Raw genomic sequence first — 18,253 nt, forward strand, 5'->3', positions numbered from 1 at the left:
GCTATTCTAGTGGAATTGTGGGCTGTATGTTTACTTCCTTCCCCAGATTCACATGTTGAAATCTTGACCCCCAAATCTGGCATTCGGAGGTAGAACTTTTGGGAGAAGCGTAGATCGTGACAGTGGAGCTCTCATCAGTGGAATAAATAGCTTTATAAATATGGAATCCAGAGTGCTTCCTTGTTCCTGTGCACTATGTGAGGATACTGTTAGAAGATGGCTGTCTATGAACCAGTATACAGGCCTTCTCCAGACATGGGATCTGCAGGCATCTTGCTCTTGAATATTTTAGGCTTCCGAACTGTGAGAAATAAATATTTGCTGTTAAGGCCACTTAGTCTGTGGTATTTTTATTATAATAGCCTGAGCAGCTGAAGGCAAATGGATTTGTCTGATGTTTTTCTCATATTTAGACTCAACTTATGGGCTTTGAGGAAGAAGGCCACAGAGGCAAAGCATCATTCTTATCACACTATGTCAAGAGTGTGTGCTATCAACATAATATGCCATTGCTGGTGTTAGCCTGGGTCACCTGGCTGGTGGAGTGCTCGTCAGGTTCCTGCACTGGAAAGTTCCTCCCTGCCTTTCTGGCAACCCTGTACTCTTTGAAAGGAAGTTGGTCAGGGCAACTCATGCTTAAGTCATTTTTCTTTGACTTGACATTTTCTGTGATGCAGCTTTTGCTAGCAATGGATTTTTTCATTTTTAGTTTCTCTTTGAAAGTCTTAACTTTTTTGAAAGAGATTTTCACTAACACAGAGTTGTAGTTTGAAAAGTTTTCTCTTTCAGTACCTTAAAAATATTTCCCCACTTTCTTCTGACTTGCATATTTTTTTGAGAATATCTGTTGTCATTCTTATCTGTTTTGTGTCTTTCCCCTTCCTTTGAGAAAATATTTTCTATTGTTCATGACATTTTTCTCTAGTAATAGTTTTTCAATAACTTAATTATTTTGGTCTTAGAGGATTTTGTTTGTATGCTCATTCTGCTTGCAGCTCATTGACCTTAGACATGTTTTTCATTAATTGGGAAATTTTTCAGATATTTTTTTCTTTTAATATTTTTTCTGAATCCTCTTCCTTCTGTATACAATACTAATTATGCATATGCTAGACCATTTGATATTATCTCTCAATTATCTTACAGTTTTCTTTTCTTAAAGAAAGTCTCCCACCCATTTTCCCCATGTTTTTCTTCCCCTCATGTTTCATTCTTGGTGTTTATATTGTGATACTTTCAAGTTCATTGCTGTTTATGTTCTATAACATTTTCTCTGTTGTTAATCACAACAGTGTATTTTTTTCTTTTCTTTTTTTTTTTTTTTCATTTCAGACATCTACTTTTCTCACTTCAGACATCTACTTTTTTCACTCCTGGGTGTTGAACCCAGGGAACACAAAACTGCATTCCCAGTATTTTTTCTTTTTGTCTTCTTCTTCTTACTGTTGTTATTATTAGTTTGTTTTGAGATTGAATCTCACTAAGTTGCCCACCCTGGACTTGAACTTGAGATTCTCCTGCATTAGCTTCCTGCATAGTTGGGATTACAGGCATGTATTCCACCATACCTGACTGAACTTGGTATTTTTTATAGCTTTCTTCTCTGTTCATCATGACTATGTTTTACTTTACCTTATACACATGGAGCAAGTCTGTAATAACTGCTTTCACATCCTCATCTGCTAGATCCACCATCTTTAGTACATCTGGGAATATTTCTATAGGTTGATTTATTTCTTTAGTTATGGGTTACATTTTCTTATTTCTTTGCATGCTTGATAATTTTTGTGAACATTGGATATTATGAATTCTACATTTTAGTTTCTGGATTTTGTTTTATTTAAATAGTGCTAGATTTTTTTTTCTAGTAGAGTCATATTGTAATCCTTTTTAGGGTTTGCCCTTAGGTATGTTGGAATGAACCTAGAGGTGCCTTACCCTTACTCCACAGATAATTTCATCAGATTACCAAGATACTGCTATTATATAACCATGCCTTGTGAGTTTTCACTTGGATACTCACAAACTACCCTCGGCCCCATGAGTTTTTAGAATTTTCTGCCTGCTCCATTCCCGTTGTTCTGTCTGCAAGTCTGTTTCTTCTCACACGTACTCAGATAAGTACTCAGGTAAAGATTGTGCTGATATGTTGGGGGACTGTATTCAAGACTTTGGAGCTCTACCTCTGAGAAGCACCTTCTCTCTGCTATTCTGCTTCACACATTCACCTAGCTGGACACTCTCGATTCCAGTATCCTTCTCCTTCACTCACCAAGACTACCAGCTTGGGTTGGTTCCTCCTGTTTGGGCTGTAATCTGGAAATTGCCTCCAGGTAGGAAACTGGTACATAGGGCTCAGATCATTTGTTTTCTAATATCCACAAATTCAATATTTTGCATATTTTGCTTGGATCTCTTGTTTTTAGTGTAGAAAGATAAATCAGTCCTTATTACCTATCTTGCCTGGAAGCAGAAGTTCTTCAAGTATATTTTTGAAGTATTTCCATGTTCATACAGGCTTAGTTCCTACTTCTATACTTGTTTTGTCTGTGCTGTGGATGAAACCCAGGACCTTGCACATGCTAGGCAAGTACTCTATCACTGAACCACGCCCAAGCCTCTGTGGTTCATACCTCTGACATGTTCTCTAACACTCCACTGTATAAAGAGATTACATTTTGTGTGGTTATTCTGCTTATCATACGATGATTATATTATTTTCTAATTTTATATTATGTGTTATAAAATACTGCTCTTAGGAAGCAATTATCTAAAGTAGAACTTCTGATTTTGGGATACATTTATTTATAGATTCAGTAGGTAGTGCTGAATTATTTCTGAATTGCCAGTTCATATATTTCCTTTGCTCACTTTTCTATTAGATTGTTTTTCTCTTTGTTATTGATTTATAGATTTTTAAAATATACTTTTATACTATTTATTTGTTTGTTAGTGTTGGTTTCAAACATTTATTTCAGTTTGTACCTCGTTTTTGGTATTCACCTATCATGTCCTTTCTTGAGAATATGTTTTGATATGCTGGTGTGGTAATATTTCTTGATATTTCTCTAATAGTTTCCATTTTATCATATAAAAATCCTGTTTCACTCTAAGGTCATGGAATACATTTTTGTTTTCTAAAAAGGTCTTACTACTTTATAGGTAGGATTTTAGAATCTATATTTTGTAAATGTGTGCTAAAGATCTAACCTTATGTTTTTCATGCAAAAAATCAGTTGTTCCAATCTTGTTTGCTGATAGTTCATTCTTGAGAATGAACTAGAGAAGGAAGGTCCATAACCCTGGGCTATTCAGAAGGATGGGTTTAAGGAGAATTTTGGGGAACAAAAGTTTAGATAATATTAACTATTATGAATTATCAATATGGATTTTTAACGATCATCGATGCTAATGATATTGACGCTATCAATGGTTAATCATAAAATAATTCCTGTTCCTCTTTGCTGACAAGGGACAGAAGTTCTAACTTTCTCATTAAGTCACAGCTTATCAACATTCTGCCGTCCCAGCCTGTGAGTCCGCAGCCTGCTGAGAGCGTTGCTCTGCTTCCCTGGGGGAAATGTGCTGAGCGCTGTGGAGTGCTGCTTGCGCTGTGCATGGCTATGCTCATAAAACCTTGGATACAAGGGTGGCTGGCGGGGCTGAAGGCTTGGAGTAGTTCATATTTTCTTTTCAAAATATTTTTCAACATTTTGTTGACAATGAATAGAAGTGGAAAAATAAAGCTCTGTTGATGTCAAATGATTCCTAAATCCAGATGTGGCGGGGGCGAGAAGCCTTCCGTATTCATGACAAGTTGTAAACACGTCTGGCGTCTCTAGCATGCATCCCAGCACCCTCTGTGAGTGGAGATCTGCCCATAGTCAGTAGAACTTGTCTGCTCCTGGGATACCCAAGGCCCTCCAATATATAATATGCTTGCAAATTCCAAACTGCTATGCAAGCTCTAGCCTGGATTAGAACATTGTCTTAGCCTGGCTGTGTGGCTTTGCATTTTATAGTCATAAATTATGATACAAATGACCAGACAATGAATGTTCAAAATAATGTGAGTGCCTGTGTGACTCCTCTCATTTCTGCTACTGAAGAATACCGCAGTCTTGCTCTGTTCCTGATGGCCCAGCTCCATGGGTCCTTTTGTGTACTTTCCAATCGGCCTCCTTTTCCCTCCTCCTGTCATGAGGAATTTTGGGGGACTTTGATCTGCTCCGTATGAACTCAGGAGTCTTGCCATCTGCAGATGACGCCTCACCATTCAGTCTGGTGTCCTTGCCAGGTAAAGAAGCCAGATCCTACCAACACAGCACAGAACTGGTCAGCCTGTGGCAGAGATTAGTGATCATGTTTCTTCCTTACAGCTCGTCCCAACTCTCCAGCCCCAACCACCACCTGCCCTACCTCGCTGGGGGCCCCAAGTTCTGATCTCACCCTGCATTTTTGTGGATCAGGCTGGGAGTACCAACCAATCTGGGGGCTACCCGAGGGAGGGCCAGGGTGTTCATCCTGTTTTCTGAGGTCCTGTCATTCTGAGACAGGGCTCTCCAGTGCAGGCCACCCAAGAGCTGGGCTCAGGGAACCATATGGTAAAGAATATTGACCTGCTAGAGCACGAAATCCTATGTTGTTACCTCTCTGGGCTCTGGGTGCCTGCTATCGGGGTACACTCCGTACTCAGAAGCAGAGTGAAAGGGGCTGGGTGTGGGGGCTCAGACCCTCTGTGCTGACGTGGAGTCCCACTCCAGGGCCAGGCTGAGTTGGGCAGTGCGCTGGGACCCTGGTGAATATTTAGTGGTGTGTCCATTTTGCATGCTGCTGCCTATGCAAACAGCCACCTGGAGAGGGAAGGCAGAGCAGACAGTGTGCTCACAGCAGGAGGGCATAGGGTGGAGAGAAGCAAGCCAAGCCTCACTGAATCTGACTGAGGGAACCCTCGCTCAGCCACAACCATGGACAGCTGGATGTGCGGTGCCTGTGTCCTCTGCTTGTTGAGCCCATTAGGAGCCGTGAGTAGCCAGTTCGGATCCTCCTCCCTGTCCAACTGGATTCAAGATCTGGGAGCCAAAGGGCATTTGGGGACCCAGCTAGAGACCCCATTGTCCTTCCCCAGCATGCAAGTCACTCCCTACCATGCAGGTGGCCAGACATGTCTTGGAGGAGTCCCTTGTCCTTCCCTGGCAAGTCTGCTCTGACTACTAAGGTGTCCTCCCTGGAGTGGAGCTGAGCTCATCTCCCTGCTGCTTCCCCCAGGACCTGGCTGTGCCCTCTGGGGGCCCATGGAGGTGCTGTAGGCCCTGAGACAATGCCTTGGAATGGGGAGATCAAGCCAGGCCCTTCCCTTCCCACTCGTGTGCTCTTTCTCTAAGCCATGCATCCCAACCATTGCCACACACTCCCTGTTAAAGATCTCAGCCCCTCTACCCACTATGACTCTTCTACCACCCTCAGTTTGGTTGTTTCCATTGAAGAGGGTGTGTCCAAGGCCTGGGTGGGTCTGAGTAGCTAGTGGATACTAGATGTTCCTGCTCTGCATTTATAGGACTCACTTTTCTTGCTGTGATGCCCTGGGCGAAAGAAGCTTCTGGCCTGGAAAACTGCAGCAGGGGTACAAGCCAAAGGGCATTTGGGGACCCAGCTCCCCTGTGTGCTGCAGGCTCCTAGCAGGTTTTTCGGGTCAATGCAGGTGACAGCAGGGACTAGGAGGGGAGTCACAAGGTATGGGGGATGTAGGTGGAGATCTCCTTCTACCCCCACTGCCTTGCCTTCAAGGGAGCATTCCTCCCAGAACCTGGCTGACCTGGGTGCATTGGTTTTAAGCTGGAGTCCTGGAACCATGAAATTGACTGTGTGACCAGGGTTAAGTTCCTTCCCTTTCCTGAGTTTCCCTTGTCTCTCGAACAAAAAAAGGAAATCCTATCTGTTCACCAGGCTGTGCAGTGACTGGGTCTGATTTGTGAGGACTGGGTGCAGGGTGCAGTGCAGGTATCTTCCACTGCCCACCCCCTTCCTCTCCTCTGTGCAGCTTCCAGCGAAAGCTTTATGTTCAGCAGCGGGCCTTCTGTCAGTGGGGCCACTCAGCATTGGGTGCTCTTGCCAGCGCAGGAACTAGAACAAATCATCTCCTATCATGTCCCACTGTGGGCTCCAACCCCACAGACCCCTGAGATGTGCAGTGGTCACAGATGGCAAGGCTAGGCATCCACGGTGATGGGGTCTCCCCTCCAGAAGGGGTGAAGATTGGTATGTGCATGGGGTAACTCAGCAGGAGCACTGGGTGACTTGCTATCTCTCCAGCCCTGCCTATTCATCCCTCTTTATACTGCCCACCTCACAGCTGGCCCTGGAACCACACATCCCAGGGCTCTGGTTGAATCTCCCTGAATTTGCTCCTCCTCTTAGGATGTGCAAAGACTCCTTGTCCATCCTTTAGGTAGAGGCTGCTCACCTGGGGCCCTGGTTCCTTTGGCCTCAGGGATTCCCCAGACAGTCCCTGAGAGCATGTTCCAGGAAGGGGTGGGGTTCCTAGACAGTGGAGTGAAGGACAGAGGCCACAGTTTTGCAAGCTCACAGGGTGACAGTCAGGCTAATTGTGTAAGAAAGTCATTTTCACCCATTTGGGACTCTTCACTTTTTATTTTGCTGTAGTCTTGGGGAGAAGGAGGTAGAGGTGTTAGAAGTCCTGGTTTTGACTCCCAGCTCCCTAGGGAATTTGCTAAAATGCCAAATCCTCGATCCATTATAGGCATCTGTGTATCTCTGGTGCCATTCCTTTTGGTCTCCTGTTGGTTTATGAGGTACATCTTTAGAAATACCACTGGAGAGACAACTTCCTTTCCCATTTCCAGATATCATTCCCTGTCGTTCCTGGGTAGCACAATATTCTGGGAAGCTCTTAAAACTGTAATAGTTCATAATTGCTAAGCCATACACGCAGATAATTATCCTTCCATCCATCTATGCATCAAACTACCCACACACCCTTCTGATATAGCACCCTCATTCATCTACTGTCCATCCATCCATCCGTCCATCCATCTGTCTGTACGTCACATTCTTGCTCCTTCAGCTTAGTCATATATGCACTCATCCATGAATTCCCTCACTTACTGAACTACTCATCTACTCCTGCACCCTTGCCTGCAGGTCCCTGAAAGCCTGGAATGATTTTCAGCGGGCTAGCACCAAGGGATTGGCAGAGCTATGTTCCTTATGGCGTCTGGAGGAGAGAATTCACTTTCTTGTCTTTTCCTTGGCTTGCAGTGTCTTTACATCTCAGTCTCTCTTTCCTTTTATCACTCCACTTCCATCATTAAATCTAATTCTCTGACTCTGACCTCTTGTGATAATATTGAGTCACCACAAGATCCTTCCCTGACATCAGCAGGGTCTTTTTCACTTTCTGAAATGTAAGATCACATAGTCATGGGTTTCAGGGGTTTGCACATGGAATCTCAGGGCCTGCCTGCCAAGGTGGTTTAAACAGAATTGCCTCCAGGGAGAGGAGTGCAGAATGGGAGAGTAACACAGGGTAGGAGGAGAGGCCACTCCAGGGACTGAGCTGAGCGTTGTTGTAAGATCCTCAGAAGAATTTGTTTGATGTGTTTCAGAACTTAATACCATGAGATGAAAAAGGAAAGCATCTGTTCAAACCTCTGCCTGTCCATCCTTTTTTCCTTTCTTCCTTCCTTCCATCCATTGATCCACCCATCCATTGATCCACCCATCCATCCTTTTTTCTTTCTCTCATTTCTCCCTTCTTCCCTCCCTTCCTTCCACATATCTGAAGGACCATGAGACTCACCTGTAAGTGCTGTGAGGCAGCCTGGGCTTAGGATCAGGGCACGGAAATGAATCAGGCTCTGGCTCTGTCTTCAGACTACTTGGGCAGGGAGCCCAGAGGGAGCACTCAGCTGGCTTGGCTCATCCTGCTCACTCTCTTGCAGGTGCAGGGACATGTGCCCCCAGAATGTGGCATCGATGTCCGGCTGCAAGAGGATGAGAGCGCATGTCTGCAGGCGGCAGAGGGGGTGCCCAACACCTCCCTGAGTATGGGACTTGGGGGGGGTATTGGCATCCCTGACTCAGCTCCTCCTCCAGCCTTGCCTCTCAGAGAGCTGGACCAGCCATACCCTTGATACTCCTGCATCTCCCATCTCTCCACCTAGGCTGCCCTAGGATCTGGGATGGACTGCTGTGCTGGCCGATGGTAGGCTCTGGAGAGTGGGTCACTCTCCCTTGCCCGGATTTCTTCTCTTACTTAAGCTCAGAGCCAGGTGAGATGTCCTGGTTGTGCTGGTGGTAGGGAAGCAAGGCAGTTTCACCTGGGGTGGTAGCACAACCTAGAGGGTATTGCTGACTTTGGAAGTGGGCAGACCTGTATTTGAATTCCAGTCACCCCTCTTTTTGAATGACCCTGACCCCTGCCCTCTCCTGAGCAAGAGTAAGACATTGGCTTAACATGGGGAAGACCAGAGAGTAGAGCACAAACATGTTGGACGTGGGGCTGGTGCCAACCAGCCTTCCTGCAGCTGGTCGCAGGAGGCCGGGCTGCAGTGATGGAGGAGGGCAGGGCTTGGCTGGCTGCTCAGATGCCCCAGGATGAGGAGGGTAGAAGGGCACCTGCTGCTGCCTACCTCCCTGGCCTGGGGGTCTGGGTGGAGTGTCTCTCCAGGGACACAGAGGGGCTGCTTTTTTTCTTGCTGCCCTTAGTATGCTGAAGGTTAACTCACTATTTCTCTGCTCTCCGAGGAACGATTTTCTCTTATCAGAGGGCACATGGGAGGTTGGAGAGGTAAGGCCCCAGAGTGTGGCCAGGCTGGCTGGACCTGAGAGTGGGCCCCTGGAGGGAGCTCTCTCTCTTTCTGCCACCAAACACTGCCTGTGCAAATTCTACCATGCTGCAGGCTTCCTTCCACCCTTCCTGGGAGAGGAGAGGAGCCATGGTGACCAGAGACTCTTGCTTTTCCCCAGGCGCTGTGCAGCGGGATTGTACCATCACAGGGTGGTCAGATCCCTTCCCATCTTACCGTGTGGCCTGCCCTATGGAGCAACTGGCTGAGGAGGTAAAAGGTTTTGGACATTTTGGAGAAAGAATTGCCACGGACATATGTATGGGTAATGGGCTGCACAGTTGGGAGAGGGGTGGGTTGCCATTTCCTTTCTAGCCAAGTTGGAGTTATAGCAGTAGCCAAGTATGGTGGCACACACCTGTAATCCCTGCGCTCTGTGAGGCGAAGGCTGGAGAATCATAAATTCAAGCTCAAACCAGGCAATTAATGGTCTCAAAATTTTTTAAAAAAATTAAAAATGGCTGTAGATGTAGCTCAGTGTGAAACTGCTGAGTTCCAGCCCCAGACTGGGGTGGTGAGGGACAGTCATCCAACAGAGGGCGCTAAAGTGTCTGGTGCAATGGGGTCCTTTGCTCATTGCTTGAGTGTTGACACATGGGCAATCTGCTTGGAGGGAGGGGGAAGGCAGAGGGCAGGTGGGTGATGGGCTGGCTCCCACCTCCTTGGCGAGCCTCTTCTGTGCTTAGGCCTCTAGTGCAGGGAGCCAAGGGATTTTAGAGAAAACCAAGGCTCCAGGCAGTGCTGGGCAGCATTCCCTTCCCTGGCCCTCAGTCTACATGGCGGTCACCATGGCTATAGTGCAGGCAAGGGGGTGACTCGGGGCTGGACTCCAGCCAGCACCTCCCCTGCTGCATGGAAGCAGGTCCTGCTCTAGCAGGGGCTTTGGCAGGTGTGTGCACCCTCACGACCCTGCTTCTTCCTCCCCTTCTTTCTAAAAGGACCAACATGAGTGTGGCCATTTTTCTTGATGATAAAACTGAAGCCGAGAGGGGCAAGAAGTACACAGGAGAGTGAGGGCAGGGGACCAGCGCCTGTGCCCTTCTCTCTGGTGGCCAGGCGAGACCGATTGGCTCCAAACACTTGGGCACAGAAAGAGCTTTTCCTTGCCTGCCTGCGGCTGTCCCCGGTGTCCTGGCCGTTCTGTTTATGTGGGGACATTGTGTTCCCAAGCTGGTGAGCAAGCTGGATGTCAATAAGCACGACTGGTTTCCTCTTGGGCGCTGTCACTCCCCAGGGATGAGCCACGGCGAGTCTCAGTGTCCCCACCCAGCAGGCCCAGCAGGACAAGCAGAGACGGGGCAGGAGTGAAAGCCTCCCTCACACAGGGTGCTTCTTCCAGTGCTGCCCGCAGACACCTCTGCCCTGGGGAGAAGGTGGATGCAGCTGCAAAGTCTGCTCCTGCTTGATTGATAAGCCTCCCTTCCCTGAATGCTGAGAGTATCTTCTGTCTACTCTCCCCAGAAACCTTACTTCTCCACCATGAAGATCATCTACACCACGGGCTATAGCATCTCTGTTGCAGCCCTGTCTGTGGCCATTGCCATCCTGGTTGCTCTCAGGTTCGCTGTCCTCATCACCCGTTCAACAGCATTCATCGGTTCTCTATCATCCAGAGGACCAAGCGTGACTTTGCTGGGATAGTTAAGTGGTTCCCGGGTCTAGACACCACGCCCACGTCTGCCCTTTCCCCCAATACATAGATCATCTCCTCCTTTGTACACCAAAAACTCAGTCCTACAGCCATGCCTTTGCTTACCTAGAGCTCACCCTGCTTGCTTGGAAGGCCTTTTCCCCCCTTACGTTTACTTCCTCCAAATGGAAGCCCAACCCTTCCTGATTACTTTAATCCTCAGACTACTGTCTGGTTTCATGGTTCTACAGCCTTCAAAGTCTGAGCCCACATGCAGCATATGCAGGCCTCTGCTGGGGGGGTGGTCTTTCTGTTAATCCAGGGGACCCTGTTTCAACCTCGGATCCCTAGAAGGGGAGCTCCTGCAGGCAAGGACAAGTACTTTCCTCTGCTCCTGCCTCTTTGCCAGAGCCCAGGGCAATGGCTGCTCAGCTGACCAGCAAGGCGAAAATGTCAAGTCCAGCTCAATCTAGATCAATTTAGTTGGGCTTGATTCCATTTGATTTGGCCTGATTTGATTCATTTTCATTCCACTTATCTCTTGCTCAGCTCAGCTCAGCCACGCCAGGCTCCTCTTGAGGGCACACGGAAGCTCCTTTCCCTGCTGGTCAGCTGTTTCCCATCTCTCCCCACCCCTCCAGGAGGCTCCACTGCCCTCGGAACTATATCCACACCCAGCTGTTCACCACCTTCATCCTCAAGGCAGGAGCCGTGTTCCTGAAGGACTCTACCCTGTTCCAGGATGACATAGAGCACTGTGTCTTCTCCACTGTAAAGGCCATGGGGGGGGGGCAGCGGGAGGAGAGGAGGCCAGATGACAGGCATAGGTGTGTCTGTGCCACCATGTGGGTGGCCTGGGATGCCTCATGTGCACAGATTTCGGGACTTCTTGGTAGAGGACGCTGAGGGCTTGAGGAGACCTGAAGGGCTTCAGAGAGGAAGTGGCTATAGAGCTAGGGTGGCAGCAGCGGTGAGATAGTGAGGAGAAAGGATTTGAGACTAGAGTGAAGACACTCATAGACAGAGGGTTGGCGTGTGGTCACCAAATAGGAAGTCGTGCAGGCAGGGGTGAAGCGGGGAGAGCAGGAAGGGGGAAGAGTGTGGAAGCTGAGCACCTACTCAGCTGTCTGCAAGTGAGCCCAAAGTTGGCTTGAAATGAGCACACCAGTGTATGAACAAAGCCACAGATGACCTGAATTAATCAATGGAACCACTAATAATTGAGTATATTGAGCACATACATGTGCCAGGCAGCCCACTAAGTGCTTTACACATATGATCTCCTTTCATCTTCAAGGCTGAAAGCATGCCTGTAGCTCTGTTTTGTAAATAAGAGGCAGCAGGCAAGGTGAAGGGCTAGAACCAACACCAGGCCTTCAGGTCTTGAGACCACACTGCTGCTCATGACTGTTGGTGAGCCGATGTGTGCAAGCGCAGTGCTTCCTGTCCTGGGTGTCTGCAGCTCTGAGCTGTTCGAGGATATACGGTCCATCATTATAGCTCCCAAAGGCTGGTGCAAGGGAAGATGAGCAGCATCGGTGCTTATGCAGAGTTTCCACAGTAATGGAGCCATGAGATAGACACAGGTGGAAAGCTAAACGTGAGGAGGTTTGCATGGTTAATAGGTTATAAACTTGAACCGAGGCTGTCTAGATCCCAAATCTGTGTGCTTAGCCACTGCATTATACTACCCAGGGTGGGCCCTGAAGTTGGATGGAAGTGGAGGGGGATAGAGGTTCAGGGTCTCAGAGGTGTAGGGAAGGCCTCCTTGGGGGCTGTAAGGAAGCATCCAGGTCTCTGGTCCCCAGGTCCAGTGCAAGGTCTCTGTAGCTGCCTGCCATTTTGCCACCATGACCAACTTCAGCTGGCTGCTGGCAGAAGCTGTCTACCTGAGCTGCCTCCTGGCCTCCACATCTCCCAGCTCCAGGACAGCCTTCTGGTGGCTGGTTCTTGCTGGCTGGGGTGAGCTCTGAAGAGCGTCATTTCCCTGGTGGTGACCTTGACACAGGTGGGGGAGGGTACAATCCTACTGCCACAGAAAGTGGTCCATATGCCTTTGCTGGTCCTGCCTTTGCAGTCCCTGTGTGGGTTGATCTCAGAGCCATGGACACAAACCCTTCACTCAAATTTTTTCTCTGCCCAGGACTCCCCACGCTCTTCACAGGCACCTGGGTGGGCTGCAAGCTGGCCTTCGAGGACAACGCGTGAGTCCAGCTGCTGCCTTCCCACCACCATTCCTGGTGGGCAGGGGCTAGATCAGATAGTCAGGCACTATGGCCTTTCTCCAGGCTAGAAATAGAGGAGGAGGTTCCAGCTTCCGTGAGGCAGAGGAAGGGGCTGCCTTCAGATAACCCAGCAGAGGCAGGTACAGGGCAGAAGGGGCCAGATTGTCAGGGCTGCCCAGATGAGGAGGGCATGGGAAGCTGCCCGTGGAATACAAGATGTGAGAGGCCAGCAAGGAAACATCAGACAGGTTTTACAGAGCTTCAGCCTATGGAGGTTGAGCCCAACCTGGACTGGGGCTCCCCATTGGAGGGGAGTCCTATGTGGGTGAGACAGAAGATAGGGCCAGTGAGTTGGGATGAGATGTAAGGCATGAAAGTCCTGGAGGAGAGGAGCCCCAGGAACAGAGAGAGGACAGGAGGGAAGGGTGCGGTTACTACAGAAAAGGGGGCTGGCCTCAGCCTTGGCCTGTCCTCTCTCCAGGTGCTGGGACCTAGATGACAGCTCCCCCTACTGGTGGATCATCAAAGGGCCCATCGTCCTCTCTGTTGCGGTGAGTCCCTGAGGCTAGTGTTCTTTGCTTCATTCAGCCAGCCTCCCTCGGTCTGTAGAAGGACCACCCACATACAGCAGGAAACAGGACTCCAGGCTGGGAGTCAGGAAACCTGGGCTCTCCTGGTCTGCTGATTCTCGAGGCAACCCTCTACCAGCCTGGGAACCCTGTTGGCCAACCTGATGGGCTCCCCCAGTGCTTGGGCCTTCCTGCACGGTTTCCCATGTGATGGTTGTGTTGGTTACATATAACCCACTGTTGGGTGAAAGCTGGGGTAGGAGGTTGAGGAATCCTGTACCCACCTGGTTCCCACTCAGAACGGGAGGCTACTAGGAGGGCCTTGTGTGGTTCTGTGAATATGGGAATTTTGGTCAGCATAGCAATGTTCAAAGTGATAGATACTGGTTTGTGCTAGAGAAGACTCTGGGAGGCATCTGGAGGCAGGTGGCGAGGCCTGACCCTTCCACCCTTGTTCCCAGGGTGAAGAAGGAGGGTTCCCTGAGTCCTCCTCTGCCCTCCAAGGTCCCCATGTGAGACCTCCAAGTCTCAGGCCACATTGTTCTAGAGCAGCGATGGCAAACCTTTTAGAGCTTTCACTGATACGAACAGCTCACTGTGGCACACACATGGCCCAAGTTCGCCACCACTGTTCTAGGGCAGCAGTCAGTGCATCCATCCATCCGCGCATCCCCACGTCTCAAGGATTTGGAGTTTCTAATTCCCCCAAAGTGGCTGGGGCTCCACCATAGGCCACTTCGGACAACCCCTGACTCTTGCTCTCCATCTTCCTATACCTTGCTTCTAGGTAAACTTTGGTCTTTTTCTCAATATCATCCGCATCCTGCTGAGGAAACTGGAGCCAACACAGGGCAGCCTGCACACCCACTCTCAGTACTGGTACTGTGTGTGTGTGTGTGTGTGTGTGTGTGTGTGTGTGTTAAGGGATGTGGAGATATGGAGGCAAGGATTCTATGTGCATTGTTTTACCAGGCAGGCATTCGGGCCCCAACCCCATCCTTTTCCTTATGTCCCCAGAGAGACTAGATGTAGTTCCTGCCCTCCAGAAGCTGACAGTGTGGGAAAGGTGGGGACACCAAACCATCCGTGACGGAGCCAAACAGGCTGATAAGAGCTGAACCAATTTCAACAGGCATCTGGAGAGGGAGATTCTTTGTAGATCATGGGCAGAGGGCATCAGAGATTGCTTCCAGGAGAAAATGGTCTTTGACTAGACTTTTAAAAGTGCATAGAATTTAGAATAAACTGAAACAGAATTCAGTGTCCCAAAGTGAGGAAGGCCAGGGGAGTAGGGGAGGACAGAGTGTTCTGGGATGGCTGCTGCTCAGGGTAGATGTGTAGAGGTGGGCAGTGAAAACTGATCGTGTGCGTGGGAGTTTCTAATCCCAGCTTGTACCCCAGGGGGTGTTTCTTCCCTTCAGGCGTCTCTCTAAGTCAACACTTCTCCTTATCCCACTGTTTGGAGTCCACTACATTGTCTTTAATTTTCTGCCTGATGATGCTGGCTTGAGCATTCGCATCCCTCTGGAGCTGGGGTTTGGGTCCTTCCAGGTGAGGCCTGCACAGGTGCTCTTTCCCCACAGGTACTTGGGTGCGAAGTCTTTGCTAACTTCACAGTAGAATGAGGACTATTACTATTCATCCATTTCTTCAACTGTTTGTCCATCTTCCATCCATACTGCTATCTCTCTATTCATTCAACTACTCTACTCACCCATCCAATTATTCATCCACCCATTCTTCTGTTCATCATTCATCCACCCATCCATCCACCCATCCATCCATCCACCCACCCATCCATCCATCCATCCATCCATCCATCTATCCATTCTTTACAGAGCACCTGTTACGTACTAAGTAATGCACTCATTGTTAGAAGATGCAGAAACAAAGAAAGAGAGACAAGGTTAACAGTAAGGCATGGCTGGCTTGCTATGATGCCTACATGGGACAATGTATCTGGCACATAATGATTGATGTGTCTGAATTTTCTTTTCACAAAGACCTGGCCCAAGCCACAGACTGGGGGTGGATGGGAAGGCAGTAAAAAGACTGTGCACAGCTTGGAGACAGACCAAACTATTCTGATAGAGTTTTTCCTCTGTACTACCACAGGGCTTCATTGTTGCCATCCTCTACTGCTTCCTGAACCAAGAGGTATGTGACTCTCTGGTTTCCCTAATTCCTGGAGGCCCCTGCTACAGTCCTAAGGCCCTCTCTCTCATCTCAGGCCAACCCCTGTCACCCTCTACTCTTATGATCTTTAGCGGGTGTCATTCCTGAGCTCCTGCACCGAGCAGAACCTGAATGCTTTCTGTAGACATCTTTACCTCCTCTGATTCGAGCCATGTTCTACTGTCTATTTGTCAAGAGGTGGGAGGAGGTGTTTCAGGGTTTAAGGGAGAGTTGGGGAGGGAGTATGCCTGCTAGGGGAGGGGCAGTGAGAGGAACAGGGATGGAGGAACCAAGACAAGCAGAGATAGACATACAGGGAGCTAGGAAATAGAGTCAGATTCAGAGATAGTGAGGAAGACCCAGAGCAGAACGTGAGAGACTGAAAGATCCTAGAAGAAAGACATGAAAAGACTAGGCCAAGCCAAACTGGAGGTAGAGTGGACAGAGTAGAAGCCACTATTGTACGTGTGGAATTGTGGAAGTTGCAGGTGGACGGGAAGGGAAGGCCACTCAGAGAACCCTGTGGATTTTCCCAGTGTGGCATCTTGCTCTGGGTAGAGAGGTGGGAAAATCCAGCTCAGAGCCCAGACTCCCAGGCCCTCACAGTGCATACAGGCAGGGTCAGGGCTCCCCCTGGTGGCCACAGATCTGTCGGGGGCTCTGCCTTCTGTGGAGACCCGGTTGCACTTGCCCTAACCCCTGGTTGGGGAGCATTGCTCCCTGCCTCACCTGCCACCTCTGTCCCTGACTGCTCCTTCCTTCTGCCTCTTTGCAGGTGCAGACCAACCTCTCAGAGTCCTGTGCAACTTCTCTGGCTCTGGGATGCAGACACAGAGCTTCAGTGTCTGGGCATAGCAGGTCATGAGCCTGGCAAGTGCCAAGAGCAGGCTAGGATGAGGTTAATGGGTCTAGGAAAGGAGTTTCTAGAGAGAAGTAAAGAGTGATCTGTCTCAGGGAGCAGGGTTGGAGACCAGATGGTTGCATATCTCTGCTGACAGGGAGCTTACTATTTCCACGAGTGCTTTCTTTTGCTGGTTGGCTGTAGGAAGATCATCTTTATGTGAACAGACTTAGTCTCCCTTCTATCTTTTATTACAGCCCCAGCTCAACTCTGTCAGGTGGGTGCAGTGCCCCGGGTCCCTCTGTCCCCAACAGCCCTGTGGAGATGGGAAGATATAGTCTCCCCTCCTGCTTTCCTAGGCAGTTTTGCTTTCTGTTCTCTTGACTGTAGTTCCTCAGATGGAAGACTGGGTCCTCCCTCTTTTCATTTGTGTCCTCTGGACAGATTCCCTGGGAATCTGTCATACTTCAGCTCACAGACTTGAACCTCAGAGCAGGGACTCATCAGAGTCATTCAGGGGGACAGAGTAGGTGTTTGGCCAAGAGCTCAAGAAAGTACCTATAAGTGATATTAACTGGGCTCAGACAAGGGAGCACTAAAAGGTAGGAAAATGAACTAAACGGCCAAAAATTCTCAGAGGAAGGAGGAAGTAGCGTCCTTTGGAGGTGGTACTTAGCAGCTGGTGCCTGTGACAACTATGGCATTTCTTGTCTTGCTGTTTTCCCACCAAGCCCCTCCCTGCCTAAAAGTCTCAAGGGGTTAAGTAGTGAACGAGAGTGAGACTTTCCTAACATTCTCTTCCCTGTCTCTGGAGGTGAGGACTGAGATCTCACGCAAGTGGCATGGCCATGACCCTGAACTTCTGCCAGCCCGGCGGACCTGTACTAAGTGGACCATGCCTTCTAATGTGGGGCCCAAGGTGCTAACCTCTATGTGCTAGGCTGGCTACACCACACAACCGGAGCCCACACCTGGGCTTGGGCAGCTGCTTGGTGCCTACCACTGTCTGGAGAAGAGACCCTGGGAGCCCTCATGCCCACCATGCTGCTGCCCAGGCCAGGGGGCAGCGCTGCCACCCTGGCTTTGCAACTGACCTTTCTCTGGGCCTTCTGTATGCCATGCTCTGACTCCCTTGGTTACTGTGTCTATTCTTTTTTTTTTTTTTTGGTTTTTCTCCGGTACCGGGAACCGAACTCACGACCTTGCGCTTGCCAGGCAGGCGCTTTGCCGCTGAGCTAAATCCCCAGCCCCTATTGTGTCTATTCTTGAGGTCCTCTTCCTTGGGTCTAGGACTACAGCCCCAAACCTGGAGGAGCTAATAAACTTATATATGAATGACACATGTTTGAGTGTGTAAATGCGCTTCCAAAGGGGTTGTATCTGCATTTTTTATTTGGGTTTCCACTTGATAGAGTTGCATCTATCCCTCCTTGGTGCATGCTGGATTACCATCACTATTCTCTTCGGGGACCTCCTATGTATTTATTTTTAAAGTGCATTCTCTTTGGTTACCATTCCCCTTCTTTCACAGGCTCACAAGCCAATGGGTTTCATGTGAATCCTTGTGTTTCTATGTTGCAAAAATGGAGTGTTTCATATGCCTGTTTTGAATTTACATAAATGCCATCGGTTATATGCCTCATCGTGCTCCTAACATCTCCCCCTTAGCATTAGCATTGTGCTTTGAAGACCCCCTCCTTCCTTGTTGCCTTGTGTACATCTGGTCCACTGTTTTGACTGCATATGTGCCACGTGGTGCCATTTCCTCTGGGTTACCTGTCCCCTTCCCTCTAGGTGGACATCCATCTGTGTGTCCCTTATGGGCTGCTGGAGCAAACCTTCCTCCAGGACTTACCGTGAAGCATCAGTCACACCTCTCATGACATGATAAGTATGAGTACTGCCAGATTGCAGCTGCAAACCAGCACTCCCATCGGCAGCTCTTG

General features: G+C 49.0%; 1 protein-coding gene across 3 annotated transcripts in view; it reads left to right on the forward strand.

The window, feature by feature from the left end:
* Positions 1-17,445, forward strand: part of Ghrhr (growth hormone releasing hormone receptor) — a 30,635-nt gene extending 13,190 nt beyond the window's left edge. For 2 of the 3 annotated variants that reach the window (XM_005377510.2, XM_005377511.2), the window contains exons 2-13: positions 7,962-8,064; positions 8,184-8,291; positions 8,989-9,080; positions 10,329-10,426; positions 11,139-11,268; positions 12,306-12,459; positions 12,641-12,701; positions 13,204-13,273; positions 14,079-14,170; positions 14,713-14,842; positions 15,407-15,448; positions 17,122-17,445. In XM_005377510.2, the coding sequence (XP_005377567.1) occupies positions 8,222-8,291; positions 8,989-9,080; positions 10,329-10,426; positions 11,139-11,268; positions 12,306-12,459; positions 12,641-12,701; positions 13,204-13,273; positions 14,079-14,170; positions 14,713-14,842; positions 15,407-15,448; positions 17,122-17,247 (1,065 nt within the window). In that variant the 5' untranslated portion in view covers positions 7,962-8,064; positions 8,184-8,221 and the 3' untranslated portion in view covers positions 17,248-17,445. Of the gene's footprint in view, positions 1-4,929; positions 5,025-7,961; positions 8,065-8,183; positions 8,292-8,988; positions 9,081-10,328; positions 10,427-11,138; positions 11,269-12,305; positions 12,460-12,640; positions 12,702-13,203; positions 13,274-14,078; positions 14,171-14,712; positions 14,843-15,406; positions 15,449-17,121 lie in introns of those variants that run through there. The other variant, XM_005377509.2, reaches the window with a different exon arrangement.
* Positions 17,446-18,253: the final 808 nt, after the last annotated feature.

The sequence above is a fragment of the Chinchilla lanigera genome, unplaced genomic scaffold, assembly GCF_000276665.1.
Source record: "Chinchilla lanigera isolate Chin_1 unplaced genomic scaffold, ChiLan1.0 scaffold00009, whole genome shotgun sequence".
Classification (NCBI taxonomy): domain Eukaryota; kingdom Metazoa; phylum Chordata; class Mammalia; order Rodentia; family Chinchillidae; genus Chinchilla; species Chinchilla lanigera.